The sequence below is a fragment of the Physella acuta genome, unplaced genomic scaffold, assembly GCF_028476545.2.
Source record: "Physella acuta isolate Inbredline_101_S28 unplaced genomic scaffold, ASM2847654v3 ptg000875l, whole genome shotgun sequence".
Taxonomy (NCBI): Eukaryota; Metazoa; Mollusca; class Gastropoda; family Physidae; genus Physella; species Physella acuta.
Window position 1 is genome coordinate 991,690 of NW_026732392.1, and position 19,387 is coordinate 1,011,076.

Here is a 19,387-nt window from a genome sequence, read left to right on the forward strand (position 1 = left end):
ACAGGGACAAAACTGACAGCCAAAATTGACAGCAGGCGAATTTACCAGGGACGAACGGGACAACATTCACCCCCATTCATCGCCCTTCACTTATTCACTTCAACAAACCACACTACACTAGACACAGAAGGCTACACTAGACACACCAGGCTACACTAGACACACCAGGCTACACTAGACACACCAGGCTACACTAGACACACCAGGCTACACTAGACACACCAGGCTACACTAGACACACCAGGCTACACTAGACACACCAGGCTATACTAGACACACCAAGCTACACTAGACACAGCAGGCTACACTAGACACATCAGGCTACATTAGACACACCAGGCTATACTAGACACACCAAGCTACACTAGACACACCAGGCTACACTAGACACACCAGGCTACACTAGACACATCAGGCTACACTAGACACACCAGGCTACACGAGGCTACACTAGACACACCAGGCTACACCAGGCTACACTAGACACACCAGGCTACACTAGACACATCAGGCTACTTTAGACACACCAGGCTACACTAGACACACCAAGCTACACTAGACACACCAGGCTACACTAGACACACCAGGCTACACTAGACACATCAGGCTACATTAGACACACCAGGCTACATTAGACACACCAGGCTACACTAGACACATCAGGCTACTTTAGACACACCAGGCTACACTAGACACACCAAGCTACACTAGACACACCAGGCTACACTAGACACACCAAGCTACACTAGACACACCAGGCTACACTAGACACACCAGGCTACACTAGACACATCAGGCTACATTAGACACACCAGGCTACATTAGACACACCAGGCTATACTAGACACACCAAGCTACACTAGACACACCAGGCTACACTAGACACAGCAGGCTACACTAGACACACCAAGCTACACTAGACACAGCAGGCTACACTAGACACACCAAGCTACACTAGACACACCAGGCTACACTACACTACACTAGACACACCAGGCTACACTAGACACACCAGGCTACACTAGACACACCAGGCTACATTAGACACACCAGGCTACACTAGACACATCAGGCTACACCAGACACACCAGACTACACTAGACACACCAAGCTACACTAGACACAGCAGGCTACACTAGACACACCAAGCTACACTAGACACACCAGGCTACACTACACTACACTAGACACACCAGGCTACACTAGACACACCAGGCTACACTAGACACACCATGCTACACTAGACACACCAGGCTACACTAGACACATCAGGCTACACCAGACACACCAGGCTACACACAACTGAGCAACAGACTATACTAGACACACCAGACTACATTAGACACAACAAGCTACATGAGACATCCATTCATCCATCCACCTCTCCGTCCCTCCCTCCGTTCGTTACAAAAATTGTCAGTGGTTTTGAAATTACTTCCCTTAGTTTTAATTATCTACCTGTTATGCAACACTTATGGCGATGTTTAAATTTAGATTGCAACGCTGTGCATTTTAATTTTTTTGTCTCTTAGCATATATAATTACGTTATCGTTGTCAAAATAATATTTAAATTATTTCTCCTTCTGTAAACATCTGGATAAGATACTTAAGACACCTGTAGGACATTTAAATGTAGTAGATTCTTACCTCATATATTAATTAATAATTGTAGCCCTATCACGTGACACATTTTTACTTTTCGCGTATTGATCTACACGACAGCAGTTCAAGTGAAACATGTAGACTGCGCAACACTTAAGTCAGCTGACTCAGATCTGCTGGATGTCAATTGGCTGGGTCGTGTCACGTGTTTTCAGCATAAGCGAGACCCCCTTCATCAAGGGAGCATTGGGTGGTTTGGCGGGTTTAGTTCAAACGTGTTTTCCTTATGTACCAGATCTGCTCTTGTTTGTAATCCGAAACCCGCTTGTAAAGGTAATTAAAATTCATTCTTATTCACATTTTACAAGATTATTTTCCTGCAAGAAATTGAGATTAGGATAATGTTAAAAGGATAAGAAAATTAAAATTATCTTAAAAACTTATGTTGCACGTTCAGGAAAAAAAAAAAAAAAGGAAAATATCTAATAAAAGGAAACTTATACCGAAAATACTAACTCAGTGGCGTTGTTAGGTCGGGTGTCACCGGTGCGCTACCTAGCGGTGAAATTTTGTGTAAATTTTGTGTCACCCCTCCCCCCTCCACTTTTTGGATAGGTCTAAACTTTGCGCAGATAATAGTAACGATGTTTATGTAAAGTCGGTTATTAATGCAGATGGGTGTTACATTGTTTTCTCTATTCTTAGCAAGTGTACGAAATGGTGTTACCCCCCTCTTCTTCTCGGGATTCGCTAATTTTGCTCTTAAAATCAATTTAACTGTAATTAATCATTCATTTAAATTTTAAATGGAATAATCTTTTTTTTATATATATATTTTGCTATTTTTGCCTGGCTGTCACACCCTAAAAGTAGAGGGTATCACCCTGTGCGGTCCGCAACCCCCGCCGCCTTTGCTACGCCTCTATATAAACTTTAAGGCCAAACCAAAATTAATTAGTTAAAAATAAAAAAAAAATAAAAAACTACAACGCTAAGTAAAGCACAAAAATTGAGTCTGTTTATTAAACTATTTTAGTCCTTAATACTTGATACAAATCTTTGATTTTTTTTAGCTTCACATACCATCTAATTAGAGGATACATGGAATTTATCTAGATCTAGAGCTACGGATAAGCTAGACTTATGGCATAAGCCATGAGTTTTCGTATGTCCGTAGATTCTAGATCTAGCTCTATCTAGATTCTAGACCAATAATATAGGCCCATAATGAGTTTCATTACTCAACTATTTTTTGTGGCTTTTTTTGTGTGCTTACTTTCAGAGAAAGTCCAGTCAGAAGTTTGTGCGAGTAGGCCCGCTAGTAAGATAAACAACGTGCCTTTTTCCATTGACAAGCCTCTAAAGCAGTGGTTATTTATCTTTTTGGAGGTACCGAACTCCACCAGTTTAAAATGCGCATTCACCGTATCCTTCATAATAGTTGTATCATCCGCACTGATAAAATTCAATCATGAATAAAGAGTGGAGTGTGTCTTAATCTTCATCAAACACTGAAGACAGACTGAAGACCGAACCCCTGTGGTTCTATCGAACCCAGGTTAAGAATCACCGCTTTAAAAGTTTGATTTGGGTGTAGAGCTCACAGTAAAATTTAATTCCTTTACAACAGAATATAGATCTAGTTTTCTTAAACCGTATAAGACATCACCCTTAAATACATGGAATTGTTTACAGCTTTCTTGAAAAACGAAAATCATAAGTTAATTTAATGAAAAAAAATTAATAAAGGCTTAAAAACAGCTTTTTTTTCGTTGTATTTGTAAAAAAAAAATTTACTGCATTAATTGTCTGTTTTATAACAGGCTATAAAGATTTAGCTTAAAATGCCAAGATATAAAATAACTATATGAGAGTGTCTTGTTATGCTGGATACATTGTGTGGCCAATCCATCTCTATTTTCTTTGTAGGATCTCTTCTTCAGCTGGCTGCTATTTGTCCGTGGCTAAATACCTTATTTCTAATGGTTTTAGATCAGCGTAAACGAAGGATATTTCTGATGCATGAGTTAATAAATGATTGCATTTTCTTCTTGTTTGCGGGTGTATTCTCCATGTCTCAGCTCCATAGAATAAAACAAGTTTTTAGTAAAAACAGGTTTTACTAGTGTGTTGAAGACACATTTTTTTTCAAAAGATTACATATACAGAACCACAAACATATTTATGAGTTGAAGGAGCTTGTACCTTGTCTGTCTTTATTCTGTGCCGCCATGATTATCAACGCTACTTTCAAGGTTTCTGAATCTATCGACTTGTTCTGGAGCTTCCGCTGCAAATGGCATAGGGGTGCTGCTTGATGTAATGACGTTGAGGTCTCCACTTTTCCCTCAGTGAATGTTCAGGCCTAGACATGTAGAAAATTAGCGTAACTGTTAGTTTTATTTTGCAATTGCTGTTGTGCCTCCTACCCACGCATATCTTCACACACTGTTTCAATTACCAATGGTATATAAGGTTTTGGGGTCGTCAGGGTCAGGGGCGGATTAAGCTTGAGCAGGTCCCCCGGCTGAATTTTTTTGGGGGTCCATTATATATATATATATATATATATATATATATATATATATATATATATATATATATATATATATATATATATATATATATATATATATATATATATATATATATTAGCTGCATACCCATGCTCCGCCACGGTAAACCTTTTTTTAATTGTACCAACTTGGGAAAAGAACAAAACTAAACACAACACAACACAAACACAATACAAACACAACACTAACACAACACTAACACAAACACAACACAACACAAACACAACACAAACACAACTCAAACACAACACAAACACAAACACAACACAACACAAACACAACACAAACACAACACAAACACAACACAAACACAACACAAACACAACACAAACACAACACAAACACAACACAAACACAACACAAACACAACACAAACACAACACAAACACAACACAAACACAACACAAACACAACACAAACACAACACAAACACAACACAAACACAACACAAACACAACACAAACACAACACAAACACAACACAAACACAACACAAACACAACACAAACACAACACAAACACAACACAAACACAACACAAACACAACACAAACACAACACAAACACAACACAAACACAACACAAACACAACACAAACACAAACACAAACACAAACACAAACACAACACAAACACAACACAAACACAACACAAACACAACACAAACACAACACAAACACAAACACAAACACAAACACAACACAAACACAACACAAACACAACACAAACACAACACAAACACAACACAAACACAACACAAACACAACACAAACACAACACAAACACAACACAAACACAACACAAACACAACACAAACACAACACAAACACAACACAAACACAACACAAACACAACACAAACACAACACAAACACAACACAACACAAACACAACACAAACACAACACAAACACAACACAAACACAACACAAACACAACACAACACAAACACAACACAAACACAACACAAACACAACACAAACACAACACAAACACAACACAAACACAACACAAACACAACACAAACACAATACAAACACAATACAAACACAACACAAACACAAACACTACACAAACACTACACAAACACAACACAAACACAAACACACAAAAAAATAACTCAACAAAACACAAACACAGTACAAACACAACAGAAACACGACAAAAACTTAACACAAACTTAATACAAACACAAACACAACACAAACACAACACAAACAGAAACCGAAGTAAAAACAACACAAACTCAACACAAACACAACAAAAACTTAGCACAAGCTTAACACAAACTAAACACAAACACAACACAACACAATCACAACACAAGTAAAAACAAAAACACAAAAAACACAAACACAACACAAACAAAATATGAAACATAAACTCAATGCAAACAAAAACAAAACTACAAAGTCAACACACAAACACAAAAGACAACAGTCATTAATTTGCAGTAACATTTTGCATATTGTATTATTGCAACAATAATTTCTTATTTGGAGGTCCGTAGATTTTGCACTCACACTTTTTATTAGCGTGAGTTGAATTTATTTTTAAATTACCTCTCTTGGACAATTACAAAACAGTCTAATTAATTAATTTTCGACCCAATTATTATTATAATATATCCACTTTTTTATGAATCTAAACAAAAATGATATTTGACATTGATCCTTTTAATATGTTTTAGTAATGTGCATGTATTTAATATTTTCTTTACGTTATGCAAAAGAGTAAAAACAGTGGTAACTATAAAATGAATTTAAGCCGTTATATAAACAAACCCTACTCTATTACTTATACTAAGACAATGCCATGCACTGAAAAGCACTGCATGGTTCGATGTTTGCTTTTATGGTCCCAAAATCTATAGCGATGACGGAAGGAAGGACTGACACACTACTAGCTTGCTTATATAAGTAAGCTTTCGCAAGTATTCTAAGACAGGAATAAAATGGCATTTGATGGGGATTTAGCAAACGAATTTATATTCGCTTAGCGCTTGCAGTAAGTGACTCTCTCAGAATTACCTATGTCATTGAAGCATTGTTATCCGTATAAACATGGCGAAAATAAATGAGGAAAAGACCTTTTACTTCAAATAACTAAATTCAAAACATAGGTTAGATACCACCTTTTAAAACGTAGTGGTTACGAATGATGCAAATAGCTGGATCAGTAGGTCTACACATTTTTTTTTTTATTATGTTAGGATTAAAGCACTATTTGTAGGCTAGTAGATCGATCACTCCTACACAAACATGTTTAAGTAAAACATTTTTTCTACTCGTATTTGTATTCAATGTTTTATTTCCTGAAACTAGTCAATCAACCGAATTGCATACCAAAAATAAAATGTATAATATTTAGGTGCATCGTCGCTTTTCGAGGAGAAAGTGACAGCTGGTGTAAACATTAGAAAGGTGAAGAGTTTTGAAGTTTTTTCATGGGGAACGACTGGTAAATAAAATGGATTGTCATTTTAACATAATTTAAAGACGGTTAGGATTTGTTTCATTGATTGCTAGGGTAGCCTATATTACAGGTTGTCGGAATGCATGTGACTGACAACTAGTTCAAAGTGTTGAATCTTTTCGGTATTATTTTTCATATTTTTTGTTACAACCGCGTTACACTATCTGAAGCGATCTGACGAAATAACTTTAAATTGCTGGCTTTTTTAAAATGATGGGTCGCTTATTTGTCACTATTTGGCAGCTGTTTGTGTTTTTTAAAGCTAAATCAATTTATTTTATTGTCATAAGCGAACGCTATTCTGGACAATTTTAGGGAGCTTCTGCTTTATATAAACAATGTCTGAAAAGGAGGTGATGTTATGTGATATTCATACTTAAGTGTGTGCACATGTTTTATATTTTTTAAAAAAAATTGAAGGTTGTGATTCAAATATAAAAACATTTGTTTTTATAGTGAAAACAAACAATTAAGCAATAAATTTGAGGGCCCCTAAAATTCGGGGCCCCTTACTTCAGCCCTCACAGCCCCCACCTCTAATCCGCTACTGGTCATGGTACACAAACTTCCAAGTAATAGCAAGGCACAAGCGAGATGACATCAACTTTATACTCCATCGTATCCATAAAGTAGGACGCTTTTTAGGAAGAATATAGAAAATGTATTGCTCATGGTGGGGACTGGGGTGCTTCAAATCAGACGACCACCTGTTTGTCACTTTATTCGTAGTATCCCTGTCCTCTTAAGCAGGACGTTCAGTCTGGGAATCAAAGAGGATAAGGTAGCAACGGAAGAGGGACGAACGGATCGCCTTAATCAAACATTACTGCAACGACTTACTAACAACATGGCTTAAAAGCCAAATAAAGTTTATGACGGTCGGATGAATGGTATAGAAATGCATGAAGAATAAACAGTTACTAGACGGCAGAGGCGCCGAATATGTAATTATTTTAATGCCATAAACCTCTGCTCCCTCTTCACAAGGAGATACTACTGAGTTATTATATTACAAAACATTCAACATTAGTTATAACTCCTTCTGTCTAATATATATATATATATATATATATATATATATATATATATATATATATATATATATATATATATATATATATATATATATATATATATATATACATATATATATATATATATATATATATATATATATATATATATATATATATATATATATATATATATATATATATATATATATATATATATATATATATATATATATATATATATATATATATATATATATATATATATATATATATATATATATATATATATATATATATATATATTTATATATATATATTTATATGTATATATATATATATATATATATATATATATATATATATTGTGTGTGTTTCTTTGTGAGTACATATACATTTCATCATAAAATGAGCTATAATTGTTAGTACATTTACAGATAACAGCTTAAAATTCTTCAACATGTCAATACAACCTCTTTGGTTGATGATACAAGTCTTGACGCTCTTCCATGTGTTCGCTGAGACTCGTGAGTATAAGAATCAGGATAAATCGTATATAAAGATTAGATATAGTCCTTCCTTACATGAAGAAAGCCGTTTTTAATTCCTTAAGCCTCTGATAAAAATTAAATAAGCTACTTATATATATATATATATATATATATATATATATATATATATATATATATATATATATATATATATATATATATATATATATATATTCACCTATTTCGTAAGGGGAATAAAATATGGGAAACCTAAAGTGTGCTAAGGAAAGATTATCCAACCACCAGTGTCTTACGTATGGCCTGGAATGTTGGAATCCCACAAAAGTGATTGAGATTTTTCTAAAAGCTTTTTAGAAAATTGGTTACGGCAATATTTACATAGTGTCTGGGCAAAAATCATCCCAAATGAGGAAATAAATAGAAGACCACTTACCCATTAACAGCAGTTATCAGACATAGGAGATGGAGATGGGTAGGCTATGTTCTAACAAGGAGAGCAGACACTTTGGCTAGGACTGCTATCAGATAGTTAATACAAGACAAGAAAAAAACAAAACGAAGATCAATGGAAAAAGAGTTGAAGTAAGGAGGCCTACCATTCGAACAAGCAGAGGTTATAACTCATTTGTTGATATCTTGTGCGCCAGTGGGTTTATATATATATATATATATATATATATATATATATATATATATATATATATATATATATATATATATATATATATATATATATATATACATATACTGGAGGATGATCTAATTCATTCATTCTTCGACATAAAGAAGTCAGCACATGTCGGTAAATCTTGGGGGTAAGTGTAGACAAAAAATATCGTGCCTTTTGAATGATGCCATCAAGCTAAGGAGACGATGAACACTTGGGTTGGCAACATCCTGCAACCTCTGATGTAAATATCTTTTACCAACTGGTCCCGCACAACTGCCGAAGTAAGGCTGGGGTGAAAACAACGAACTTCTTCTACAGTAAAGGAATCCCGTACATCAGAATTAAGTGTTAGGTGTCAAATTATTATGCTTTTCTTTTTGGATTTGCATCCATGGTCTTTGTCCAACCAAAAAACTAACTGCAAGATAGCAGTTGTTTGATTTTGGAGTTGTCACTCCTATATAAGTTGCTGTTCCCAGCTATGGAGCCTCATCCGCCAGGGGGACTTTTCGGTTCAGCAGCCATGAGCATAATCAACCCGACCATGTCGATCTCCTAGTTACAGAACAAGTCCAAGGAACGTTTTTATTGGATGTTACAACAAGATGAGACGAATAATCGAGCTTGTTCACACCTGACAAAAAAATATTCCCCTAAACATCTGCGATGCTCAGATGGAAGGATTGGAGAAGTACAAAGTAAATAAGAAGTAAAGTTTCCTTTTTTAACCTGCCGGTGTATGGAACAAGAGAAGTGAGAGTTCGCCTGTTTATGTGAACTCGGCATATGAAGGTATGTTTTGATCAGCACTATGCCCAGCCAAGTTTACATTCCCTAACTTGAATCAGATACTTATAAAAGCTTGATGGACTCATGCATATTTTACTGTGGCTCTACCCTCGTGAATTTCTGGTTAGCAGTCTGGTGCTCTACTGCTAGGCCACGCCGTCTTTGCTCAAAGAAGTGCATACTACTTACCTAGATAAAAAGCAAATTAAATCTAAGAAAACGCTTGACTTATGGTTGTTAGGTCGTAGAGTATTTGACAAACAGTATGTTTAATATGTGTGTGTGTCTGTTAAAGATCTATAAAAAACAATTTATATTGATTTTAGATCAATGCATTGCCTACGATTCGACGGGATTGATAAGTGTAGAAAGCAAAACGGATAAGCCCAAAGTGAGTTGTTTTATCCTGTTAAACTACTTTGTTGCGCGTGATATAATTAATGTAAGAACAAATGAATGTATATTTTTGCCTAACTCATTTATTGTTCAATGTTTTAGTTTCCGCAAACCAACTAATTCCCCCACCGAGGGTCTCTTTCATGCATCTCTTTGTAGGGAGGGGGGGGGGGTGTGTGAGTGGGGGGGGGGGGACACGTTAACCGACCACCCGGAAAAAACTAGATTTTTAAAAAAAAATTAGAAACACATTACTGCAACTACTATTTGCCCCCCTCCCCCCCATTTTTCTTGGAAATTTAAATGCAGCCCTCAAAGATTCAAGCCCATCCCTCCCCTCCGGAAAATATTGTGTTGAAAAAAAAAACACTTCCCAAACTGAATTACAAATTAATTTGGAGTTTTACAGAGTAAAATGTACCGTGATAACAAATGTTTATTCAGTTAAAAATAAATAAAATCTTATAGTCAATAAACAATTTTATTTTTTAACTGAATATTATTGTAGTGGAGGGAATGCCACATTCCTGAAAAGGCTAAACTGTAAAAGAAATGTGTTTTTTTTAAAAAAGTAAAATACATAATGGGTGATAGAGTGAGAGAGAGTGTTGGGGGGGGGGGGGAGAAAGAGAGGGTAGAAAAAAGAGGGGGGGGGTGAGTGGAGAGTGGACGGAGAGAATTTTTATTTAACCATCAACATATCTTAGTAATAAAACCATAGTAAACATATTTTCTCTAATTAGAATAAAGACTGTATTACGTATTAATTTGGAGTTTTACACCAAATGACAAAAATTAGAGAGAAAGAGAGGGTAGAAAACTGTGTTGGGGGGGGGGGAGAGGAGAGTCGCCGGAGAGGAGAGAAGTTCATTTAACCATCAACATTTCTTAGCAATAAAACAGTAGTAAATAGATTTGCTCTAATTAGCATAAAGACTGTATTAAATCTTACAATTTTATTGTTTTATTTCGGTACTATTTTAATAATTATAGTGTTGATGTATTCAAATATATATATTCACTTCGTTACTTTTTGTAGTTGTTTGTAAAAATCCAAAACATCTTAATACATTAGTGTTGTTGATAATGAATTAGGAACCAACAAATGTTCCTAATATTAGATGCACAAATACATATTTTAAAATATATTTTTAATTACATAAATCCTTTTTTTTACTATACTGTCTCTTAAAAAAATATTTTTTGACAACTTGCAGGATTGTCTCGATTTAAGTCTGCGCACCCCAAAGTGTGTTTACTTTACATGGATTTCAACAAAGTGTACACTTCGGGTTGGCACAAGACTAACTGATGCATCCACAACTGGTGTGACCTTATCATCGACCATTTGTGATGAATACAGTAAGTTATTTATATCCCTGAGTATCAATAATAACCACATATTCAATACATAGGAAATTATTTTATGACAGCATGCTCTTTAACATATTCGTCTTTGAAAAGGCAATACAAATATAATTTAGACCTCAGGGTCCCAAACTTTTTAACTGGCGACCATTATGTACAAAAGTCAAGCGACCAAAGTCCCCCATAAAATTAATAATTTTGTTTTGTTTAGTCTACAAGTGGCGTCCCACAGAAACACAAGGGCAGGGGGTGGGTTAGTGGGAGGGGGTCTCGATCCATAGATTTTAAAACCATTTATTTTGTATAAAGTTCGTAATATATGATGCATGATTTTCATATCAGGGTAAAGATTGTATCGCAATAAGTGTTACATTATTTTGTGATAGTTATAGTTATAAATAGTTTGAATATTAATTCAAATATGTATGAAACAGTGCCTTTTAAAAAGTTTATCAATATGCACATAAAATTTAGTATGAAAATTATTTTACGTATTAAATTATATATATATATATATATATATATATATATATATATATATATATATATATATATATATATATATATATATATATATAATTGTTACTCTTTAGCAAATTGCTCGTCCTACACGGATATCGTTTTCAGTGATCCGATTGCTATCACAAATCAGGTAAATGTTAATACTGACATTTTGATACGTATTTTAAAACTAGACATAGCCCGTTGAAGAGGAAGTAAAACTGGCGTTAGGCTGAAAGTGCTTTTGTCCTCCTTAAACAAAAATGTTAACGTAATACAAATTCTATTCCCCGAACCGGAATCGAAATTTAGCCGGAAATATAAATTTATGTTAATGCGGAACTTTAACCGGTATTGGGAATTTAACCGCAACAGAGAATTTAACCTTTACCGGATATGGACATTGAAACGGAACTCGAATTTTAAATGAAACAGGAACTAGAATAAAAAACGTTACTTAAATGTAAACTGCAGATTATCGGGTTTTACCTGGATTGGAAATGTAATATAAAACGGTTATTTAAGTTGAATCCAAACTGTAAACAGAACCGGACATTTAACTTGAACCGGAAATTAAATTCGTAGTAGAAACTATAAACAGAATCGCCTATAAGCCGGAATCGGAATTTTCACCAGAATAAAAAGAATCCGAAACTAATTTAACTTGAACCGGAACTTGAACCGAAAACTAGACAGTAAAAAGAACCGGAAGTTAATCAGAACATAAACTTGAACTGGTACTTGAGCTTTATAAGGAAAAGCAACTTCAACTGGAGCCGTATATCATACCGCCAACAAAAGCTAATCAAAGACATAAACCTAAACCTTAACCATTCTTTTTTCTACGAGATTTTATTCTATTTTAAAAAGTTTAAGTATTTAAAATTGATTAAAATCATGTCGATATCCCGAGTTGCCATCCCCTGTTGTTTCATATAAGAATATTCGAGAAAGTTTAGGGGAGATTACTTTCGGTTTATTATCTTTGTTTTAGGTGACCTCACTATCTTTCCAAACGCAACTTTATATTTTTCTTACGTTTTGTGTACAGCTTTCTTTTCAGACAAATAGACAAAAAAGTGAAACTATATTTTTTTTTTTTGCAAGTAGGTGCGGTTAAAAATGAAATTATTATTGTTGTGAAAATAATGTTTAAATGAACTTTATTTTCAAAATAATTGCCAACAAATTACAACGTCTCCAAACACAGGAGTGTGCTCAGCGTTCGGTAGCACAACCAGATGCAATGGGTTATGACTATCGAAATGGTATCTGTCTGCTGGAATTCGTCAATGGAGAGAGAGTCGTCGCAACAGATTCCCCTGGAATGCTACAAGGATATGTTCTCTGCTCACCAAGTAAGTATTCAATTGTCTGAAAAAAAAACTAGAGCACAAGTTTCATTTACCACACACCCTAAGCCTAAATCAAATAGTATTGTCTGAACAATTTACATATTAATATGTATCTAAATACGTATTTTCCTTTAGCAACATTTTTACCTTTTAAATTTCTCCGTCATAAAATGTATACAAAAGCTTAATAAAATTTAGCAATGTTTGCATTGTTTTCACGTCTCCACCAACAATATATAAAAAAATTAAAAAAAATTAACACTGTAAATCAATCAGCCAAGGTGCCTCTAACAGTAATCTTAACCTTTGCTTATCTAATATAAATACATTTGACATACGTATACCGGCTTAGCTGCCGGTGTAAAAATAATTTATTACATATACAATTTATTTTATGCAGAAAATATAATCTTTCAATTATATTATAATGTCAAGTAAGTTTAAAACAAAATGGCCCCATTCGTGTCTCACTAGCTGCCCCGACAACCACACAAGCACCAACCACGGTGACAACCACACAACCACCTACTACTGAGGCAACCACACAACCACCAACCACGGTGGAAGCCGCTGCAACTACCAGAAGACCAAGTAACTTTTTTTTAAATTACACAATTATTTTTAAACTAATAATATCTAAATTATAAACTTTTAATATGTATTTAATTGCTAGTTTTTGTAAAATAATTTAAGATACTGAAATTAAGTATCTAATAACTGGTCATCAAAGAAAGTGAGTGATTTTTTAAGTTGATAAATAACTAAATAGAATCACATTTCTTGGTGGCGTTAAACCTTTATGCTATGTATTAATTTAAAAAAAAATCTATATGACCAACACATTTTGTTTCATTAAACTTAATTGTTTTAAAAATAATAACTTTTTATAACCTCGTTAAACTTTAGGGAAACAATGCAAGAAAGGCAAAAGGAAACTACGCAGAGGTAAATTGGTGTTGGTTGTTGATACAGTGAGAGTAGTGTTGTTGTTACAAAGTTTTCCGAATTTAAATATGAGCACTAGATAAATTGCGTTGCTGGAAGCTGTTGAATTTGTCTCATCTACAAATCACTCAATGTATCACAAAATTATTTTATATTTCAAGCCTAGAAAACATCTAAATGCTTCTGCACTATGTCAATTTTTTATGAAATTTAAGTTACATTTTATATTTAATGCTGAAGTTCTTCGATAAATAACCTCTTTGCTTAAGCGATATCCAATTTTGCGCACAAAGATCCTAAAAATTATAGATACCTTTTTGTTTTTAAAATCACATATTTACTATTTATATTACGACAGTTTCACTCGAAAATGCATCAAATACTTGATATAGCATATTAGACTTAATTTTTAAAATACTACTATGTAATAAAACATTTTCATTCACCTATCTTCATTCTCCATGGTTTTTGTACCAACAATCCGTTTATTACCTAGTAATTTTAAAAAATCTTTTAAGTGTATTTGATTGCATTTTATTACACAACTTCAATATATGCTCATTAAATATTTAATTCCATTTTATATTTTTTCAAACAGCAGTTACCTCACGAAATGGACATTAGAGATTACACCGTTTTGGAATAAATACGGCAAACAAGGGTGTTCTGTAGTTATAGAAAAAAGTTTTAACTTCTCCTTAACTCTACTTCATCATATTTCTCATATTACTTTTAATATAGCTTACAACTTTATAATTTCTGTATTTCAAGTTTTTTCCCCTTCTATTAATAAATAATTTCTCTTCACCGATAATTTCCAAATAAAGTGTTTTCTTCAGAACTAATAATGGTTGTTATTTGTTTTAAGTACATTATTGTCCATGGCGTCACTATAGATAAAATACGAGATGAGTCTTAAGGGGAAATTTGATTTTAAGGTGATGAAACTAAGAGGGTAGAGGGAGACAATCCATGGGAGATAATGCACTCTTCCACTCATGCTTTAACTCTACCAGAGATTTTTTAAAAATACAATAAGGGGATTACACGATGGAAAAAAAAGCAAAATAAATATATGAAAAAGTGATCGTTTCAGTAAATTGAATGATTAAATAAAGTTAAATACTCTTTTAAAAGCAATGTTGAAAAGGGGTAATGTGACACCATGACGTAAAACAGCAATTTTTTTTCGATAGTGAAAACACTGCAACATCCAGATGTTTTAAAAATCTACTATAGAAAAACAACGTTAGTATTATCTATGCACAGTTGAAAGCTATTATGGGGGTGGGTGGGTGGGGGGGGGGGGGGGGGAGACACCATCTTTACATTTTGAATATTTTACAATGGAATATATAAAATTAAAGTAAGTTGATTACAAATATAGTACACCCATAAGAAGTAAAGAGCTATTAGCGAATTCAAACGTTTAAAATTTATTTGGTTGCAATGTTAATTATTTTCCTACACATTAAAAAAGGAATGAAATTTAGACCCAAAAGTGCGTAGTTTCAAAAAATTTAAATACATCCATAAAAAAAATATATACTCATGCGTATACACACAAACACACACACACACACACACACACGCACACACACACACAAACACACACACACACACACATATATATATATATATATATATATATATATATATATATATATATATATATATATATATATATATATATATATATATATGTATATATATATATATATATATATATATGTGTGTGTATATATATATATATATATATATATATATATATATATATATGTGTGTGTGTATATACATATACATATATATTTGTTTTCGATGGGGGTGGCACCATTAGGTGCCGCACAGAAATAAATACAGCATAAAAGTATATTTTGAGTACAAATTTTATTAGATTTTCTGTCGGAACACATCTTAGACCTCAAACACAGCAAATTTGCCGACATGTCATGCTCCCTCATTCTTGTGTGTGGTCATTCTGGTGTAGCAACGCTTGCCGGACTGAACAAGCTTTTAATAGAAGCTTCCAATAGCTATTACTTACAATAAGCCGCATAAACTAACAAAAGCCTAGTCATTCAGTACACAACTACTAGTAATACTAGTATAATTGTAGCCTACTAGAATATTATGACAAGTCTACACTACAGTGTAAAGCTCATAAATAGAAGTGAGCGCAATGTGTTTAGGATAGCCGAAGTGGCCTACTGTTTCCTGTTTACGGATTAAAATTTACTATATAGATCTATATTATATGCAGAAGTATGGACTATTACTAGTCTACAGGCATACATTACGTAAATACTAGTTATTGTAGGCAAGACAGTTTATTGAAATAAATATAACTAACAAATTAAATCTTACTACTAGAACTAGGCTTTGGTCTACAAATGAAGTATACTAAACCTAGTAAACGAGGCTGCAACTGCTACCTTTGTTCTTGTTATTCTTTTACTACTGGAAATCAACATGTAATTATAATATATCTTAGGTAAACCATATGCTAACCTTCTTATAAATATGTAAATATCATTTTTTTGAGTACATTTTGATAATTAATTATCAAAATAATATTTATGTCACTCCACATAAAAAATCTGCCATTTCCTAAAAATACTAAAAAAAAAAAAATTACCGTGTGCCCTGACGGTACTTATAAGTCCACTTGTAAACATCGATCTAATACAAAGACAATTTGATAAAAATTGTATAACTAGAAGTTAAACGCATTTGCCTGACTATTGGAGATGCCAATAAAAAATATTTGGGGATGAAAACTTGAATAATAAGGTAAAACAAAAGGAAATTAGGAACGTGTGTGAGAACGTTACAGAACAATTGTAAACTACCGATACAGCAAGAAATTGAAATTGGCGCCACACCAAAATTTTTCAAAAAACATCGATCCCTCCAACTACCGGCGACTCAGGGGAGATAATACTATTAATTACATCAATACTTTTTAAAATTCATATTAAATTAAAAATAACACAGGCACTTAATTAAAGTGGTACTTATAAGTACCGTCAGTAGATAAAGGGTTAATACAGTGATCCAGGCAATATGTAATTCAATCAAGTAAAAGTATCTGATTTCTGACGTTGAAGTCGAGAGAATCGTAAGAATCTTACAAAGAACTAGTCGCGTCATTTCTTAACAAAACTGGCTAGTAAAATTGTTCATTATGTGTCGATACAATTGGGTTATATGCTATGTGTTAAACGATTTATCTAATCACCTTTCCATTGTAAATCCTTCCAATTTACATTGTCGAAAAAGCGCGACAACCAACATCTTTTTTCTTATTTTACTGTTACACAAGTGTTAAAATCAATCCAATAAAAATACTTGCGATTTTTGTTTGCGAATTGAGCCACCCGCACATACACGCTTCCTCCACCATGTTGGCAGAGTGATTTTTAACGTAAATTTTAAAGTAACTTTTTAAAAATGACACACTATCGTACAATGTCCTTTAGTACAATAAGTTTATTTTCTAAACGATAAAGGTTATCTACTCACCCATCCAGTGTAAATTCTTGCAATTTTATATTGCGAAAAAGACCCCCCCTCTTCACCCCCGCACCATCTTGATAAAAATCACTACCTTTTTTACGGCTGAACAATCGTACAATATGTGTATTGGTCTGTTCCACGAAGTTACTTTTTACTGCAATAGTAGGTCAATCCGTGTCTCTTACGCCTCTACCAAATGAGCTCCCACATTCACCATTAATGATGGTATTTTCGGTGTGATCAGCAACAAGGGTGCTTGTTCTACTGTCTCATTGACTGGGCTACATCCAATGTTGCTGTTGTTTCCATCCTGTCGTTATGTTTCTTCGGACGCGGTATTCGTGAGTCACGTGTGTGTTTGTATACACTGTACGATGGTAAGGACCTCTGGGTTGGTTGCTCACAACAAACCTCTAATCTCTATCGGGACAGTTTCTCATTATATGGTCCTGTTGGTGACAATGGAAACACCTCACATTGTATCCAGCTCAAGTGTTTTGTGCTTCATACTCCCTTCTGTTTTAAACTCGACTGTCGTATTCGTCTTTTTCCCGTCTCTACTAGAAAAACCGAGTCGTGCTCTGGTTCTTTATTTGATATAGGTCTCTCTGGGTGGGCTATAATGTATTTTTGGCTTTGTTCTGTTACCTCTTTTAACGTGGCAGGTTATCTCTCCTGCAAATAACTACTGACTGTAACACTTTATCGATCAATATGAATTCAATTATGTTTTCCACTTTTATCTCCACTTTAGCTGTTTCTAGCCACTTCGTAAACGTAGTTCTTAGATCAAGCACGTAGTTTTTGAAGTCCTCAGCTTTGGGTAGTAGTCTGTCGTGGAATGTCTTTATATACGAATGTTCCTTGTGTAAGTAAAACTCAAGAAGGGTTTCCTTTAATATTCTGTAGTCCTTCATTTCAGTCTCATTTAATCCTTGGCATGCATCTAATGCTTTCCCTCCTATTAGTATAAGGAGTTGAGTCTCCCACTGTGTTTCATCCAAGCTTGTCTTGTTCGCCTCAGTCTCTAATCTCCTTATGTAAGCGTCGATGTTTTCAAAATGTTCATGGAATTTCAGCATCTTTAATAAGATGCATTGATGACTCATGTCTATGTGAGGTGTGCCTTTCACACCATAAGTGTGTCAGCTCGAACTCCCTCTTTTCTTTTTCAATTTCCTCCTCCTGCTTCATCCTTTCGCTTTGATTGCTGCTTCCGCCTTCATTTTGTTCTACCTCTATTCTCGCTCCTGCTTCCATTTTTTCTTGTTCCATTTTTATTTTCTCATTCTCTATTTTTGCTTCTGTTTCAAATTTTTTTCTCTTTCCCTTCTGCTGCATCTGTACCTCCCTTTCTTCACTTTCATTTAATCTCCTCTCTACCCACTCGTCTAACTTCTCTCCCTCGTATCTGTTGCTTTTGCATTAAATATGCCTGTTATAACTGAGTCCATTGTTGAATTTAGTGGGTTATGCGCCCCCCGTCCCGTTCCACATCTGATCCGGGACATGATGCATCCCCGTACTATCTAGCTATGTGCGCCCGCCCCTCCCCCTCGCTGGAATGCCAGCGTCAGGTAGGGGTTAAGGTCCAGAGGGTGAAGCTTGAGCCGGAAGAATAAATTAGGACATTTGAACGTTAGCCTTAGAAGCATGTAGTCGTGTTTTGTTTT

At 34.2% G+C, this 19,387-nt stretch overlaps 1 protein-coding gene across 1 annotated transcript; it reads left to right on the forward strand.

Annotated features, from left to right (window-relative positions):
- Nucleotides 1-1,835: 1,835 nt before the first annotated feature.
- On the forward strand, nucleotides 1,836-14,971 carry LOC131952475 (uncharacterized). The gene is made up of 9 exons (XM_059315157.1): nucleotides 1,836-1,936; nucleotides 8,100-8,189; nucleotides 9,960-10,024; nucleotides 11,247-11,391; nucleotides 11,991-12,049; nucleotides 13,109-13,256; nucleotides 13,728-13,844; nucleotides 14,160-14,198; nucleotides 14,797-14,971. Exons 2-9 carry the CDS (start codon nucleotides 8,123-8,125, stop codon nucleotides 14,820-14,822), a joined length of 666 nt encoding a protein of 221 aa, XP_059171140.1. The 5' UTR covers nucleotides 1,836-1,936; nucleotides 8,100-8,122; the 3' UTR covers nucleotides 14,823-14,971.
- Nucleotides 14,972-19,387: the final 4,416 nt, after the last annotated feature.

Coding starts and splice junctions, on each gene's coding strand:
- LOC131952475 (XM_059315157.1), top strand. CDS start 8,123: ATGTCAATACAACCTCTTTGGTTGATGATACAAGTCTTGACGCTCTTC. Junction 10,025..11,246: donor GCAAAACGGATAAGCCCAAA/GTGAGTTGTTTT, acceptor GACAACTTGCAG/GATTGTCTCGATTTAAGTCT. Junction 14,199..14,796: donor CAAAAGGAAACTACGCAGAG/GTAAATTGGTGT, acceptor TTTTTCAAACAG/CAGTTACCTCACGAAATGGA.